The 17850-nt window shown below is 49.8% G+C and overlaps 1 protein-coding gene and 1 long non-coding RNA gene across 3 annotated transcripts in view; both read right to left on the bottom strand.

The window, feature by feature from the left end:
* The window catches only part of Pde6b (phosphodiesterase 6B), a 42154-nt gene extending 40752 nt beyond the window's left edge, over positions 1-1402 (bottom strand). Inside the window, exon 1 of the mRNA XM_005077404.4 lies at positions 817-1402. Coding sequence (XP_005077461.1) covers positions 817-1284 — 468 coding nt within the window. The 5' untranslated portion in view covers positions 1285-1402. The remainder of the gene's footprint in view (positions 1-816) is intronic.
* Positions 1403-14160: 12758 nt separating this feature from the next.
* Positions 14161-17840, bottom strand: LOC106021712. 2 transcript variants are annotated; one of them, XR_001196905.2, is made up of 2 exons: positions 17267-17840; positions 14161-16046 (listed from the first exon to the last, which is right to left on the bottom strand). It is a non-coding gene; the product is annotated as an uncharacterized LOC106021712 (long non-coding RNA). The 2 variants fall into 2 exon arrangements; XR_005872309.1 differs by lacking the exon at positions 17267-17840 and adding an exon at positions 16619-16698.
* Between the last annotated feature and the right edge of the window lie 10 nt (positions 17841-17850).

Genomic DNA, 17850 nt, shown 5'->3' with positions numbered 1-17850 from the left:
CCAGCTCTTCTGTGAAGCTCCCTAATCCCCGGAATTCACTTTTTTTTTTTACTCTTCTCTGAGCCCTCCCCAGCTGTCGCCGTGCCAATATCTAGTGGGTATCTCACCAAGCACGTCCAGACCCACAGTGCTTCCCACCCACAGGAGCTCTGTCCTGGTTACACCTCCCACAGACCCGCAGCTTCCATGAGGGCTCTCTCAATAAGTACATTTCTATTCGGTCCCCTGAACCTCTTGTCACCACATTCCCAGCCTCTCACTGGACCCCAGGTTCTCTGACTCCGGGACCAGTGTGGTCCCTCCCTTTGTGAGTAGAGCTGCCACGATTGAGTGTTTGGGGTTGCTGGCTTCCATCCTAGCCTAGCCTGGCCCCTTCAGAGCCCTATGCAGACAACTATGGTCACCCAGGGGAGAGACTCTTCACACCTGATGATCGCTGAAGCTACCCTAGGCCATCACTGTGCTTACCACGCATAAAGGAGCGGGGGCTGACCTTGGAACCCCAGGGGCTGAGTCTGAAAAGCCTCCACGAGAGCATCTCTTAAATAGTGTTTCTGCGACATTAGGTAGTTGCGCGAAATGTCCCACCTAAGGACCCTTTAAAGCCCCCTTTGAGCTCCCCTTTTTTTCCCCCTGTAAATGTGAAAGACCGGATCCTGGAAGGGAACGACGGTAGGCTAGGCACTGTGACAAGGATGGGACAGGGAAGGGTGAGCTGCAAGAAAAAAGACCCTTGGCCCTGGACCTGAGGTCCCCGTGAAATCTCGCAATGCTGAGGCACAGCACACCTCTGCACCCTGTCTGGGAGACACCCACCTCTGCCACATCCTGCACGTTCACCATCTTCTTGGTCTGAGCCACATGGCCCACGATCCCGATGTCCAGTGGGAATACGATCTCAGAGTCAGGGGGCACCAAGCAGTCCTCCAGGAGGCTGTCGGGCTGCACGCTGAAGAGCCGCGTGGCAAGTTCGGCTATGCCGTTGCGCTGGCGGTACATGAAGAGGCTGCAGCGGTCAGCATGCAGGATGGTGCAGAGGCGCCGCAGGACCTTGAAGACCACACGTTCCATATTGACGCTCTCTTGCATGTCCTGTACCAGCTCAAACAGTGCGGCGCTCTCTTCCACCTGGCACAGCTCCCGCAGGCTGCCACAGTCCACCAGCAAGCCATCTTCGCAGGCTCCTGCCACACTTTCAGGGCTCAGCTTCTTCCCAAAATATTGGTGGGCAAAAGTGGGGTTCCCATCTAGGAAGCTGCGTACCTGTTCCTCACTGAGGCTCATGGTGCCCCTGCTGCTGTGCCCCGGGGGCTTTCACCACTCCCAGGTACACATGGACTTGCAAACACTGTAGTCAGCAAAGACTTTCTTAGGGATGATTAGGGAGCCCGGGGGAGGCCGCTGACTCATACCACAGAAGAGGCCTGTCCTCTCTCTTCTCAGAGGTTCGGCAGTCCCAGTTCCCCGCAAAAAAAAAAAAAAAAAAAAAAAACTGGATATTTGGAATGGGGTTTGGAGTAAAGCCAGGGGAGGCTTCCTTCCTTGTTGCAAGAATTACGGGTAGTTAAGGAAAGGCAAGTCACTTCTGGGGAAACAGGCCCTGAGATTGAATCCCAAACGAGGTAATTCCGCAAACACAGACTATGACCCTCTTTGCTTGGGGAGCTGCCGAAGGGTTTGGGTTGGCCCAGCAGGAAGTCCGTGGTCCTCCTGAGCTCAGGTACCCTGGGAGGGTGGTGAGTATTGACCTTTCAGCACGTAGCTGACTTCTGAGACTGAGAGTGTAAAGAGGGGGGGTCCATGCCTGGAAGAAAGAGATAAAGGGATTTTAGGCAGGTTGTCCCCCAGAATCCTTGTGAGAAGTTGCTCCTCGCTTCTTTCCTTGGATGACGCGGGTTTGGAGTAGCATCACACTGCAGCCCGGTGGTTATCAATGGCAGGAGGGTTCAAGCCGAACACTGCCTACCATAAACCCAGGGCTTTCCTTTTTGATGTCACCCGTCAACAGGCCCCAGGGCCCGCATGTCCTCTCTGTGAACTCTGTCTTGATTTGGGACTAGCTCCTTCCTGGCCTTGGGGTTCACAAAGTTTATATGATAGAGTGGAATTACACAGAGTGTTGTGTGAGCCAGATGGGTGGAAGTGTTTTCTACTTCCCTTGAACATAGACACTTACTTTTCAGGCGTACTTATTGGTGTTGCTAGATTCTTGACCCGTGTTCATCCACAGCTGCGAACCTGTGAGTCAGGAAAGGGTAAGTGCTTCTGGATGTCCATATGTGCCCTGGCGTTGGCTTCTGTGGTAGTCACGATGCGATGAAAGGAAGCATATCTCGGAAACTCTGTTCTGGTGTCCAGATGCTCTGCTGTCGGCCAGCCCCGTGAGCCAAGCACTAAGGACATTGCAGAGGCCGTGGGTGCCTTACACAGGTCTGCGTGCCTCATATGAGAACACGTGAGTGCTCATGAACAGAGGGAAAGCCTAAGGACATGGAACTCTGTCCGCCGTGTGAGTTGACACACAGCACCCTGTAGCACAGGTTCTAATTGTTCTTAATAAAAATAAAAAAAACCCCAGATATAGGGTCATATATAGGGGTGAATGCTGAAAGATCAGAGAGACAAAGGAGTAAGCCACAGCCACCACACTCCACCTTGCCAACTTCTCAGCCAAAAAGAGAGTGTACTCTCTCCTCCCACCTTTATATTCCTCTCTCTGCCCAGACATATCCCTTCCTGTCTCTCTAGACCTCTACGGTTAACTAGTGGCTAGCTCCACCCTCAGATTTTCATGCAAGCTTTATTTGTTAGAGTGCAAACAAGATATCACCACAGCACCAAACCTGACCTCAAAGATGAGAAGGGGGATGCATTAATTGTGAGGGTTTCTGGGCCTTATTCCAGGTGAGCCCATACATCAAACCGTGGACCTCTGGGGACTACCTAGGAGTTTCCCCATTTTTGCCTCTTCCGTTTATCACTATACTTTCCACAAGGGTATAGAGTTTGCGTGTAACTTTGACTTTCTGCACCAGCTGACAAGGTACACGTTTGGTGTACACATGTCTAATGGTTCCTCAGCATGAAACTCTGACTTTGTGCTCGCACCTGCAGTCTCCCAGGCAGGGGAGGTTGTCCAACCGCACAGCTGTGTGTATACAGCTGCGTGTAGCAGGGTCCTGTAGCCACAAATTCTTGCCTCTGCTGAGTCACGTACATCTTCCTTTCAGGGATCTGCTTGGAGGTATCTCTCTCTCTCTCTCTCTCTCTCTCTCTCTCCCCCTAAAAATAGTGAGTTCTGACTGGGGACTCAGGGGAGGACTTCGGGACAGGAGCAGGTGTGTGGGCAAACACTGCAGGGTTGAATTCTAGGCTCAGGGCAGCAGACACCTGCTTGGCATTATCCTGGAATGGCTTGGAACAGGCATGGCGTGCTATCTCTGCTGGGTGAGAGGGAATGTCTACCAGGCCACCTTGTTCCAAGACCTACCATCCTGTTTCACTACCACAGGAAAAGCCGTCCTGGTGTGGGAACCACAGAGGAAACCACAGGCAGGAGCAGTGGTCACGGGACAAATTTAGCCTGGAGTTCACACACTCTAACCCGAACTCATCCAACATCCACTGTGGTGCTACGGTGTAGTCTGTAGGTCTGCCGGTTTAGGGGTGTCGAGAACTCGTTAATCGCCAGAGGAGCCTTAAGCTCACGTTGGTGGGAGTTCTGCATAAATGTCTCAAGGCAATGGCACCTCACCGACTGCCCCATCCCTGTCTCACATTCTTAAACGTCTGCTTAGTGACGTCTTGGGGCTTCTGATTGGGGTGGACTAAAAAAAAATTCACAAAGCACAGACCAGTGGGTGCACACATGTGAGACTTCTGTAACACACCTCTGTGGCGCATGCCTGTGAGGCAGCCCATGGGAAACCCCTGCGAGGTACCCTTATGAGAGGTACCTGTGAGAAGCACCCCATGAGGTACACCTGGGAGCTGCACCTGTAAGACACAGGCGTGCTCAAGGCGTCGCTGGACTCACCGGGTGACTTCTCCCCAGATGCAACCGGGGGGTATGCTTAAGGAGAGTGGGACTGTTCCGTTTACCAGTCTCCTATTAATTTCTGCCTCATCATAAATGCAGAATTTTAAAAATGAGTCACACATCCTGGGAGTCATTTAGAACAGGAATGTGTCACCACCAGCTGTTACGGGAAGAGAATCTGGCTCCTTGTACCAAATTGTGGAAAGGATACAATTAGACAAGGAGCAGTATGTTCTGGAATTAAAATTAACCCAGTGGAGGGGGACGGCAAGAGATAGAAGTGGGGAGAAATCAGAGCTCACTACCAGAGTCCCACCCTGTCTGTGAGCAGAGGAACAGATACATGAGTCTCCGAGTGACATCCTGAGAGCAGGGTGAGAAAAACCATGGCAGGAAGACAGGGGACAGACCTAGGCCTTCTGTGGGGACAAGATGGGCAGACCCTCAGCTAGGGTTCTTTTTGAGACAGCCGTCTTGCTGTGTAGATCAGGGTGGCCTCCAACTCAAGTCACCTCTGTGTCTGTCCATGAGTTCTAGGATTACAGGCATGAGCCAGCATGTCCAGCTTAATCTAGGCTGCTTGCTTTATTTTCTCAGACAGCAATGACTGTAACACAAATCACAGCTCAGAGACTTATTATTAATTATGAATTCTCAGTCTCAGCTTAGGCTTGTCTCTAGCTACCTTTTGCTTATTGACAAAAAGCAACTTAGGAGGGAAATGGGTTGTTATTTTCACCTACAGTTCCAAGTTACAGTCTGTCATCATTTGTGGGAAATCAAGACAGAAACTGAAGAAGCTAATCACACTCCATCCACAGTTAAGAGTAGAGAGAGAACAAACACATATACAGTTTTATTAACTCTTTTTTGTTTGTTTTTGTTGTTTTTTTTTTTGAGACAGGGTTTCTCTGTGTAGTTTTGAGCCCGGCACTTGCTCTGTAGACCAGGCTGGCCTCAAACTCACAGAGATTCGCCTGCCTCTGCCTCCCAAGCGCTGGGATTAAAGGTGTGTGTAACCAACGCCCAGCCTAATTTTCTTAACTCTTACAGAGTTCAGCCTAGAGGATGGTGCTGCCCACAGTGGGCTGAGTCTTATGTATCAGTTAGTCAACAATCAAGACAATCTTCCACAGACATGCTCTCAGGCCAATCTAGACAATCCCTCAGTTGCAAATCCCTTCTCAGGTGAGTCTAGATTATGTCTGTGTAAGTCTACATACTCACCTCCTCACATTATGGCCAGGTGGGTTAGGATACCTTCCTTTGTTTAGAAGTAGCCATTTCTTCCGGGCTTGTATCCCTGAGTGGTCTCTAACCCCACAAGATGAACCACTGGATGGCTGTCACGTGGACTGCAGATGTTGGAAATATGGATTTTTGTAGTCCTGCTGCCACCACTGGTCAGTACAGGGAAGCTGCTGTTTTTGATGCTCTGAGCCATCTGGGGTCATTCATCATCCACCCCAAGATGACTCCACAGCTATCAGCTTGTATCCTTTCAGGATGAGCATGAATCTGGCATCTGTATGTTGGTAGGAAACATTGCTCTGGGCCAGGTTGTTATGTGAGGGGTGTAGTCAGGGTGCCTGGTACATCTGTCTCTATAGTGAAGGCTGCCTGTCCACCACGGAGTTTCATGTGAGGGCTGGGGAGCCTCCCTAGCCTTGAAGGTAGAAGATTTGGGCCTTGAACACAGCCTATCTAAGAAACATTATTTAAGAAACACACTCATTTGTTTAAGAAATGTTAGGAGACCCAGAGTAATACTGAGCCCTGAGAAAAATGTAGAGTCATTACAATACCCAAGACCAGAAAAGAGCTTCATGAAGCTTCCAGAAAGTGGGAATGTGCTGGCTTAATCTCCTCCTGTGAGGAAAACCCAGGTCTGAATGAGGAGACCTCAGACTCCAGGGTTGGGTAAAAAACGCTTCTGTCTAAACTGACATTAGAGTGAGAAGTCAGTCTTACCCTGCAATACTGACCTGTGGCATTGTTGAAGGAATTTAGGAAAAAACCAGAAAGCTTCTTCTAATTGTCATGGCATGGGGCCATTGTCCTTATTCTTTGTCCACAGAGATATCACAACTACAAAGGACTTTTCCCACAGCTGTGGTTCCAAAATGAAAAAAGATGTATTGCAGCTATCCTCTAACTACAAAACGTAGAGAAAAACCAAAGGGAGACAGAATCACGCTTGCTAGAAGCCAAACTTCATGGGAGGTTTCAACCTTAGCACAGGGCAAACCATTAACTCCAGTTTTAACTTCCAGTCTCTACTCTAGTTCTTGTGATAACGTCTTCCCTTTTCACATCTAATTTTCTATTTATCTGTGCATTCATCTAGCCACTCCTCCATTCATCTAACCGTTATTGTAAATTCATTCATTTACATATGGTTAAGCACATGTATATGATTCAACCAAATTAGAGATAATTTATTAGATACAGCTTTGTTGCTTCTGGCTAACGTTTAATATGGTACAGCATACAGTTTTTACAGTTGTGGTGAAGTATAATTGACAAAATCAAACTTGTACACATTTAGTTTGGTCCTCAGAGATCAACCCTGTCTTTTTTTTTTTTTCAAGACAGGGTTTCTCTGTATTGTTTTGGAGGCTGTCCTGGAACTCGCTCGGTAGACCAGGCTGGCCTCGAACTCACAGAGATCCGCCTGCCTCTGCCTCCCGAGTGCTGGGATTAAAGGTGTGCACCACCAATGCCCGGCATTCAACCCTGTCTTTTGACACTGCCTGGCCTCTTCAGTTGGCACCATTGCTGACAACTTCTAAGTTGTTGACTGTTGCCGGGCGGTGGTAGCGAATGCCTTTAATCCCAGCACTCTGGAGGCAGAGGCAGGCGGATCTCTGTGAGTTCGAGGCCAGGCTGGACCGACAGCCTCCAAAACAATACAGAGAAACCCTGTCTTGTAAAAAAACCAAAAAAAAAAAAAGTTGTTGACTGTTGATACTCAGTTACTGTGTTACCATGTTTAATGTTCAGACATCCATGCTTGCTGTCTTCTCTGTGCAACATTTGCAGCTATTTCAAGGAGAGGGAGACAATGGCGTCTTTGCTCTTATTGTCTCCGCAGGGGTCCTTATGTTCAATGTACCAGTGATTGTTCTCTGCCTGTTTGTGACTTGCTGCCTCAGGTGAGACTTCAGTGAGCATCCTTGAGCACCTCTGTGAGCGTTTATTTGAAAACCTGGGGTGATTGTCCAGTTGCTGTGCTCCTGTTTGCCCTACACAAAGGTTTGATCTTGAGTGGTCGTGTCTGCTTATGTCTACGAAGGGAGAATGGCTTCCACCAGTACTGCCCAGCCTTGGGATATAAGGAGATGGTGTGGCAGAGAGCGGCAGCAGCAAGATTACCAATGAGGAAATGAACACAGGAAATGATTACAAATGAGGAAATGAACACAGGAAGCACAACAACCCTGCTTTAGTTCCACAGGTAGATGCAAGGCCCAACCTAGTTGGAGTGGTGGGAGTTTGGAGGATGTGGGCGACAGAGCCAGGTCCGTTTCTGAAGGAAACCAAAGCAGAGAAGGGTCTCCGTCCTTTGTGGCCCAGCATCAGCGCAGGCTCTGCAGAGGTGGCCCAGCTGTGTCTTCACGATGGATATGAAGAGTAGCAATTCTCTCTCCAGAGGTGGGCCCACTGATTCCAGATCCCACTGCTAAGACATGGACAGCTGGCAGCACTGTGTACCCATGACATGGCTTACCTGGGCTTTGTAGTATCATAAAACCAAAGTCAGAGGAGACTTAGAGGGACTCCCACTAAGTGCTTCAGCTAGACTCCAAGGAGACTGTGAAAGGCACGTGGACAGTGACAGTCTCTGAGGTCCATCCAAGAGGGGTTTCTCATGCTTCTCAGGACAGTTTGCCCTTCTGTGTTGGCCTTACTCATAAGTGCTGTGACTCATCCTGGTGATTTATTACCTGGGTCTGGGGCCCAGGAGAGCACCCAGAGCTTCCCGGGCCTCTGTGGCCCTGGATTGGCAATAGCACTGGCTGAACATAACATTTTGTTCCCCAAATTCCACCTGTGCCTGATGATCCCCCAAGGTTGTTGTGATGGGGGAAGTCCTATGTATATGTCAATAAAGCACTGTTGGGCCAATAGGAATCTAGATAGGTGGGACTAGGAGTCCAGGAGGACTCTGGGAAGGAGAAACACAAGAGAGTCGAGATGTAACGCCATGGGGTAGGAAGCCTGGAACTATTCTCCGGCAAGAGACATACTTAGATTAACAATTATGGGATAATTACTTAAGTCAGAGCTAGCCAGTAAGAAACAAGCAAGGCCAACAGCTTCATAATTAATATAGTCTCCTGTGTGTTTATTTGGGACTGATGCGGCTCTAGAACCAGGCTGGCGGGAAGGCTTCTCTCAAAGAAAAAGCTTCCCTTTACATTGTTGTCCTGTTTGCAATCATATATAGGATTGATTTGGGGTTTGGTGTCAGTGCTAGGATAAGCTCACACATCCCAGGGCTCCAGTTAAGCAGGTGTGGGAAGCGTGGCGACCTTCCAAGGAGAAGCCTGGATCAGGAGACAGAAAGACAGTGACAGTCTGTATGTGTTTAAGGACGACAGAGGCCTTTGCCCTAAGGACCCTACCCTGATTTGCCAGCCTGTGGGCCTAGGACAGTCAATGGATGACTATGCTTGCATTTGCATGACTCATGGGAGGCCACTGTGTTGGGTTTAGGCAGGAAAACTGACTGGCCTGAGTGGAAACTTTCAAGGTGCAACCACGAACTAGTTATTGGCAGGCAGGACCTACAGCCCACCGGGCATCCCTCTGCAGAGTCCATCTACAAGGGCATACAACACACTAAGGTACCCACCCAGGTAGCTCTTGGCAGGGCAGAGCTATGGAGCCCAGGAATGGGAAGTTACAAGCGGAGGAGGTTTGGAGGGTTCCTGGGGATATGGCTCCCGGGGTCAGTCTTTCAGTGGGAGGGTCTCTAAGGGTCTCTAGGGCAGGAGTGACAGGTGACTGGGCAGTAGGAGTTGATTCTCTGAGACACTGCATGAAGGCCTGACCTCAACAGAGAAAGAAGAATACCAGAAGTGCTTTCAGGGCCCTCTTAAATTCCAGCATTCGACTTCTGGCTGAAGGGACTCAGCCCCAAAGGATGGAGGTGGAGGGTTTGTGGGAGAGCAGCAGGCATTCACTAGCTGGTCTGAGATCAGACCGGGAATACCCTAGGGACCCAGGCCTGGACCATGTGGTGCTTAGAATAAGAATGGTCCCCATAGGATCGCATTTAACACTCAGTCATCAGGGAGGGGCACTATTGGAGAAGGATTGGAGGTGTGGCCTTGTTGAAGTAAGTGTGACCTTGTTGGAGGAAATGTACCACTGGGTGGACTTTGAAAAGCCCAAGCCAGGCCCAGTTTCTCTCTCTCTCTCTCCCTCTCTCCCTCTCTCCCTCTCTCCCTCTCTCTCTCTCTCTCTCTCTCTCTCTCTCTCTCTCTCTCTCTCTCTCTCTCTCTCTTCCCCCCCCTCTCTCTCTGCTTGTGGATCAGGATGTAGAACTCTCAGCTACTTCTCCAGGGCCATGTCTACCTGCATGCCACCATACTCCCTGCCATAATGGTAATGGACTATCCTCTGAAACTCTAAGCCCCCACTTAAATGCTTTCCTTTTTAGGAGTTGCTGTGGTCAAGGTGTCTCTTCACAGCCACAGAACAGTGACCAAGACAGACCGCAAGGGAATATTTGTGGTGGGAACTTCTGGGAGCCTTGGAACCAAAGCCTGAGTAGCTTTTCCTCCCAGACTTTATGACCAGGAAGTTTTCCTAAGATGACACGTTTTGTCACATGATTGCCTACCAATAACTAGTTTGTGGTTGTGCCTTGAAGGTTTCCACTCAGACCAGTCAGTTGTCCTGCCTGGTCATCCTAATGTACTCTCACATTTGGAGAATGAAATCTAGCCCCTAGGCCCAGACTCAAGTGCAGCAAGTCTCCTGAGAACTTTCCAAGCCACAGACCAGTGGTTGACCCTTTAATACAGTTCCTCATATGTTAAGGGAAACCTCTTCCTTGAGAGAAGCCTTCCCACCCGCCTGGTTCTAGAGCCTCATCAGTCCCAAATAAACACACAGGAGGCTATATTAATTATGAAGCTGTTGGCCTTGCTTGTTTCTTACTGGCTAGCTCTGACTTAAGTAATTACCCCATAATTGTTAATCTAAGTATTTCTCTTACCGGAGAATGGTTCCGGGCTTCCTACCCCCATGGCATTACATCTTGACTCTCTTGTGTTTCTCCTTCCCAGAATCCTCCTGGATTCCTAGTCCCACCTATCTAGATTCCTATTGGCCAGACAGTGCTTTATTAACATAAGACTTCCCCAACACTCATGTTTATTTTTGTTGCTACCTCGTAACTGTGATTTTTTTTTTTTGCTGCTGTTATGAGCTGTAATGTAAATATCTTATCTGCAGGATATTTGATTTGCGACACCCAAAGGGGTGGCAACCCACAGGTTGAGAAGCACCGCTAGAGACCGTTATGGCTAGTAATTCGTAGTTTATGCTCTTCACATTTTAATTGTGTAAATTTTAAGAACTGGCTACACAAACATTCACAGACCATGTCCTCCATGCCAGATGCTGTTACTGGCACTGAGAACAGTCAGTGAACAAACATGTCCCCGTCTTCAGATGTCTGGATTCAATGGTCAAATAACCAAGTCTACTTGACAGATTCTGGGCTATTAATAGACCCTGTCTCATTTTTTTTAGTTAACTATTTATGAGGAAACAGATCTGAGGAGAGACAGGGAGCTTAGGGCAGTCTGAATGAGGAAGGCTTCCGTGAAGGCACCCTGAACATAGGTAGTGGGACAGAGTGAGCCAGGGAGCAAGGGAGATAAAAGTTGCCACGCACAAACTTGCTTTTGCGCACTCTGAAGGACAGCAAAAACAACTTGAGTAGCAGCTACCATAAGGTTGGCTGACTCCTTGAGGACTAGGAAGATGACTATAGGCACAGAGAGAAAGGGAAATATAGGTGCTGGAGGCTTTTGGATAGGGCCTGGGTGTGGACGGTGAAAACAGCTCTCTGGCTTTTGGCAAAGCAGCTGCAAGAACGAGCTTTTCTCAACTGAGTGCAGGGGTTGGGGTGGGTCTTGACCTTCTTTAAGGAAAAAATACAAAAATCTCAGTGTGCTAGAATGAGGCCTTGATAGGGCAGATGAAGACAGACAGGAGGCTGGAATCCACCCTGGGGCTCCAGGAGAAAGTTTGGACTGAACCATGAGTTTGGGAGTTATCAGTACATAGGTGTTGCTCACAACTACGAGGCTGGGTGGTTAACCTCAGAAGAGGTTATAGGCAGTGTCAAGGGTTGAGGCTTGTAGGCCTCTCCTTGACCCCATTTAATACAACATCACTTCCCATGTACACCACGTTTGAAGCGTTAGGGCCTTAGCCAATAGTAAGGCATTTCCTTGACCGAACAGTGTTTTTTTCTCTCCCACAAAGCCTGTATCAAGAAGTGGGAGCTATGGGTTTCCTGGTAACTATTCCCGGACGCTCAGAGCATCTTGGTGGTCTGCTAAATCTTTGGAAAATGAGCAGTTGCCAGACTGAAGGTCACAAGATTCTTTCCTATCTCTGTTTTCTCTTGTTTCAGATGGAAAAAGGAATGCGAGAAATTACTGTTTTATTGGCATTTGGTGGATCAAAATATGAGAAACTGTTTTTACAGCCTTACTAAAATTCACGCCACTGCTTGAGCTAACATAAAAATTCTATTAGCAACTTAACAGGCCATCGGAATGGCTCTGCAGGTAAAGGCGCTTGCTACCAAGTCTGATGACTTGAGTTTGGTCCCCGGAACCCGTAAGGTGGAAGAAGAAAATCAAATGCTCCAAGTTGTCCTCTGACCTCCACAGGTTTCCTCCCCCTACATTCACATTCCCACATGCAAATGCATGTACGCAGTGAACAAATGAATGCAATTATAAAACTAAAAAAAAGCATCATTTCCTTATATGTTTGGCAATAACATTTTAAATGAAAGCATTTATATGCTTTTTACTTTATGACTTCAATGTGACTTGCTATTTCTTGCAAAAGCCACTGTTTTTGTAACGCCATCACTGACAACAGTCTTGCAAAATTGGGACATGAATAAACCCTGATTACATCTGACTCAGCAGAGTGCTTGCTCCCGTCACTGGCAAGAGGGTGCTGCTCTGATTTGAATGCTGTCTTCACATAAGTTGATGAGCTCCAGGGAGGACGAGAGGGAATCATGTTGGAATGCTCTTCATTAGAGATGAGGCAAACGATGTGCACACTATCACTGCACAGGTGATGAGGTATACAGTGTGCGTACTATTACTGCACAGGTGATGGCTCCCAAACACTAGAAGAAACACCTTCTGCTCTTAAAATGATGACTAAGGCCACAATCCATCTTAAGTCCAGTCTGCATCATTCATATTTCCCTTCAATTTATAAGCAAGCAAAATAAGCAGCCCCTGTCAGAGTTGCATCATTTGCTAATTTCTGTAGCAAATAAGTTTTCCTGCTATGGTAAATCATCATAAGCTATATCACCTGGAGCTACTGAGCAAGAGGTTGGGAGATACAGAGCAGACTATAACATTTTTTGCTTAGCTTGATGCAATTTCAGAAAATAGGTCATAGGAAAGTGTGGTAAAGGGCTGGAGAGATGGTTCGGTGGTTAAGAGCACAGGCTGCAGTTTTGGAGGTCCTGAGTTCAACTCCCAGAAACCACAGGGCAGCTCACAACCATCCATAATGGTGTCTGATGCCCTCTTCTGGCGTAAAAACATACATGCAGGTAAAACACTCATACATAAAATACATAAATAAATACAATTTTAAAAAGAGTAAACAGAAAAGTGTGGGACAAAAGAAGCCAGACATGGACAACCATAGTCTGTGATTCACTGTACAAAGTTAAATGAACAATAAAACAAAAGCAAAACCAGGCCAAGCCTATAATGGCTAGGAATGCATTCCTCCTAACAAACATCTAAGTCTCGTATCTTGGATGAAGCTAGATAAATTCTTATTTAAATGTCGTGAAGATGTCATGTGTAGATTTAATATTTTCTGTGATTGTATTCCATAAAACACAGCTTTTTGTTTTGTTTTTGTTTTGAGACAGGGTTTCTTTGTGTAGCTCTGGAGGCTGTCCTGGAACTCATTTTGTAGACCAGGCTGGCCTCAAACTCAGAGGTCCACCTGCCTCTGCCTCCCGAGTCCTGGAATTAAAGATGTGTGCCACCACCACCACCACCTGGCAAAACACAGCTTTTAAAACAATAAACACTATGGAGCTGGAGAGATGACTCAGTGGTTAAGAGCACTGGTTTCCCTTCCAGAGAACCTAGGTTCAATTCCCAGTACCTGAATGCCAGGTCACAACTGTCTGTAACTACAGTTCCAGAGGATCCAACACCCCCACACAGACATACATGCAGGCAAAATACCAGTGTACATAAGAAACTTCCTGCAAAAAATATAGAGAAAGAGCCGGGCGGTGGTGGCGCACGCCTTTAATCCCAGCACTCGGGAGGCAGAGGCAGGCGGATCTCTGTGCGTTCGAGGCCAGGCTGGACCGATAGCCTCTGAAACAATATAGAGAAACCCTGTCTCGTAAAAACCAAAAAAAAATATATAGAGAGAGAGAAAGATAATAAACACTGTTATGTCCATCTCTGAAAACTCATGGCCACGGTTTCATGAGTTCTTTGGAAGACTCACAGGGTGTTTTGCACAGAGCTGCCTGTACTGCCTGTCTGAAGTGACAAGTTAACTGGGGTTATTCTTGGAAAAATTTGGGCACGCACGGGGCGGGGGGGGGGGGGATGAGAACAAACAGTGGAAATTTCAGCTATTTGGCCAGTATGATGTGTGAATGCTTGACCTCAGAATTCACGAGTTAGAGAGCAACCCCCAAAGTCATAGGTTCATGGGGTTTGGTGGGACCTTTGGGATGTAATTAGTTGAGTAGCTTTGTAATGGGAGGAGCTCTTTGGTTGATGTGTCTTTCCGTATGATGCCCCACACCATGCCGTAGTACAACACAAGAACTTCGCAGTTGCAAGCATCTCTGGAACTGTGAACTGAATCAACCTGTTCTTTGTAGATGTTATGGTATTCAGCTACAGTAAAAGAAGATGGACTAAGACATAGATTATAAAATGAAGAACAACAAAAAAAAGCTCTTTACAGTGGTGGAGTAGGAAGATTTAAGAGCTCAGTTAGTTGAATCAATATTCTAGGAGGTGCAGTTTTAAATGTTAGCAAACATGTAAATATTAAACTGAAACTCAAAGGCGACAGGAAAATACTACTTAATCTATAGTCACTGTTGTATTTCTGCCGTGTCTTTTCTGGGCTTAGTGCCTCTTCCTTGTTTTCAGTGTGGGACAGTGATAACTGCCCCCAGGATGATGCCAGACCCGTCCAGGCTCTGTGGGAACTTGCTCAGTAGCTGATGTGATTCCTCTCTTACATGTGTTTTCTGGAGTTGCTGTCCTTCCTGCCTGTGAGCCCCGCAGGTCACTTGAATAGACTGCAACTACCCTGGGCCCCCTCCACAGCAAACATGGGAAGTTAAGCAGACTCGGTAAGCAGAGGCTGAGGAGGGCTCATAGTAGAACTCTTCCTTGGGGAAAGGATTCTGATACAAAGCAACTCAATAGGCTCTAAAATCCTCCATAGGTTAGTTTCGATGTCGACCACAGATTACCCCACACACACACACTCCCTGCTGACTCCATGCTGGGCAGAAACTGCAGGGCGATGGTAAGTGGTCCAGTACATTGCAAGTGGGCAGGCAGCTCCTCTAACTCTCCCAAACTCCAGCAGAGCTCCTTCTCAATACACACCAGGATGCTCTCCTGAAATCTTGTGGTGCCCCCGCCCTCAGAATAAAGCTGAATTGACTGAGCTTACGGATTCTTCTCGGTAGAATTCCCCTCTCCCTTCTGCTGCTGCTGCTGCTGCTCAGTTAGGCTCTTACTGAAAGACTTTCCTTATTCCCAACGTTGAAGAGACACCTGCATGCAGGCTCCTGGCCCTATGCTTCAGCAGAACCAGATCAACGGTTAGTGCATCACACACACATGCTCAAACAGCCAGCCCAAGGCGCAGGTGGAGCCTCCCTTACCCACCTGAGAGGGAACACATATGTGTACTACAGGGAAGTCCTGTACTATGGGGATCCGCTGCAGGGGCTGGAGTCTAGAAGGCAGCCGGAGGAGCATAGCCTGTGCACAGAGCCCAATTCCAGCAGTTGCTGATTTTGCTCATGGAAAGCCCGTCTGGAGATAACAGGGAACACCGCTTGTTGTGAGGAGTGAATACAAGAAAGTTCTTGAAGGCTTTTGGTACAGACAGGCTTCAGACAAAACTGAGGCAACCAGGAAATGACAACACATTTTGAGAAATGACGAAGCAATGCCAGGTGAGGATCACCGTGGAGTGTGGCTATACCCTAAGGAGTGGGAACGTCATGTACAAGGGTCCTGTGGTGATTTTAAGAAATGTAAAGATTGTTAAAGAGCTGGCAGTGCCCATCTAGAGGAGAAGCAACCCAGAACAGACTGCTTCCTGTGAGTCCTCTGACGTTAGAAGAAATCTCCATAGCCCTGCTCAATTCTTCCACCATAAGGTCGGAGCTCATTCTTCATGGAGAAGGTGTCCTCAGCCCCGTTCTCCCCAAGCCCAGACATTCGCAGGGCTCCCATGGGGGGGGGAGCAAAGGGGCAGCTCTGCAACTCGCAGCAGCTCCAAATCTCGTTTCCCTGGAAACTGGAAGAACCAGTGGAAGTTTGCACTGAGCTCTGCTCTCAAGCGTGGGCGCCACGATCCTTACGCAGGCTCGCGGAGCCTCCTGGGCCACGAGCCAAGCAGGGTTGCGTCTTTGCTTTCTGGCGAGTCATCATTCACCAGGCGCAGGACCGGTAGGATGCTGTTTCAAATTCTGCTCCTCCTGCTAAAAATACAGAGAGGCTGGTTCGCTCTTTCTGAAGCCATGGGCCGAAGTGAAACCCACGCAAACGTCCGGGAGTCTTTGGAAGGCCTCCATACGCCCACCAGCAAGTGGCTTCTAGGAGGGGTGGGCGAGAGCCCCAGCACACAGGCACGGCTTCCCCAGGCAATTACAGTTCTTGGTTTTGGGAGGGTTCTTTAGCAATAAATAGGAAAGCCCCTGGGCCTTTGACGGACGGGAACCTGCTGTACTAAAGGCCGGCGCGCAGGCGCGTTCTCTCTACCGCCACCCCCCACCCATCCCTGCGCCCGGACCCTGCTTCTTCCCACCCCAGGCTCAGGCACAACCACCGCAGCCCGACGTTCAGTTCAGAAGCTGCGCAGGCGGCCTGAATCATCCACACCCGGGACTGCGGGCCGGGGCGGGGCTGCCGGAGGGAGGCCTCGAGGGTCCGGATTTGAGCTACCCTGGCACTCTCCCTGGCGCACTTGAGCGCAGGACGAATTCATTTACCTGCGTGTGAGGAAATTTTCAGCCAGACTGGAGACGGGACTGGACCCAAAGCTGAAACTCACCTGAGGTTGTCCCCAAGACTTCATGCTCGGGCCCTGCTCCGTGGCTGAGATCCTTGGAGAGAAATCCCCCCCCCCACGCCGCCACTGCTCTCGCACACCCTAGGCACAACCCCCAAGCCCCTACAATACTCGTCACAAATCCCAAGGTAACACACCTTTCCCTGCACATACACCAGATAATAATACACACACCACGCTTCCACTCCTGGACACCTCACGCGCTACACTGCACTCTGTGTTCGCCCTACGCACATCTCGGAATACACACCGCTCCCCCCCCACCCGCCGACCGCACAACACGTATGCGCACACCACCCTCCCGCACCCCATACTGTAAGGCCCTATGCACACCCCTCACACATGCACACAACGCACACCCCTACATGCCAACAATTCCCAAAGAAACACACTTCGTCCTCCGGTCCCCGGGTACCCTGCTCACTCTCCCCTATTCCTTCTGGACGTTTGCCTCCTCCTCCTCATCCTCCTCCTCCTCCTTCTCCTCCTCCTCCTCCTCCTCCTCCTCCTCCTCCTCCTCCTCCTCCTCCTCCTCCTCCTCCTCCTCCTCCTCCTCCTCCTCCTCCTCCTCCTCCTCCTCCTCCTCCTCCTCCTCCTTTTCCTCTCCGGGGCTCCTTTCTTCATACCCACCCCTGTCGCTGAAACCCCCTGCTAACTTCTTCGAGCTTCCGGGTCCAGTCAGGTGGGCGTGGAGACGAGCCTCCGCCGAGTGGATTGGGGAAAGCAAACGCAGGGCTTCCAGAGGTGGGAGGTCCCGGGGGTGGGGCCCAGGGGGGGTCCCTGGAGAAGGAGGCCCAGGTGGAGTGGCATTCCTAAGGCGGCAGGAGCTGGACAGCGACATTGACAGGGGGAGGACAGGAAGGCGGAGACTTGGCGAGGGGCCCCTTTCCTAAGGGAGGACCCGAGGGGAGTCCTGGGGACAGGAGGGTCGGGAGGGGGCCGCGGAGGGTGGTGTCAGGGCGAGGTGCGCGGAGCCGCGGGTGGGGGGGCCGCGCGTCCGGGGATCGGCGCCGCGGTCTGGGGAGGGGGCGCGCGCGCCTTGCGGTTTTCCGCACCGGCTCGGTTCCCGGTGCGGGGTCGCGGCGGCGGCGGCGGCGGCAGGCGGAGGATGCGGGCTCCAGTGGCGGCGGCGCGAGCTCGGGAGGACGCGGGAGGATGAAGAGGAGGCCGGCGGTCCGGCCGCGCGGCGCCGGGAGGAGGCGCAGGCGGCGGGG

Source organism: Mesocricetus auratus, unplaced genomic scaffold (assembly GCF_017639785.1).
Source record: "Mesocricetus auratus isolate SY011 unplaced genomic scaffold, BCM_Maur_2.0 Super-Scaffold_100031, whole genome shotgun sequence".
Classification (NCBI taxonomy): Eukaryota; Metazoa; Chordata; class Mammalia; order Rodentia; family Cricetidae; genus Mesocricetus; species Mesocricetus auratus.
The sequence above is the reverse complement of the archived record's forward strand: the minus strand, read 5'-3'. Positions and strand labels throughout refer to the sequence as shown.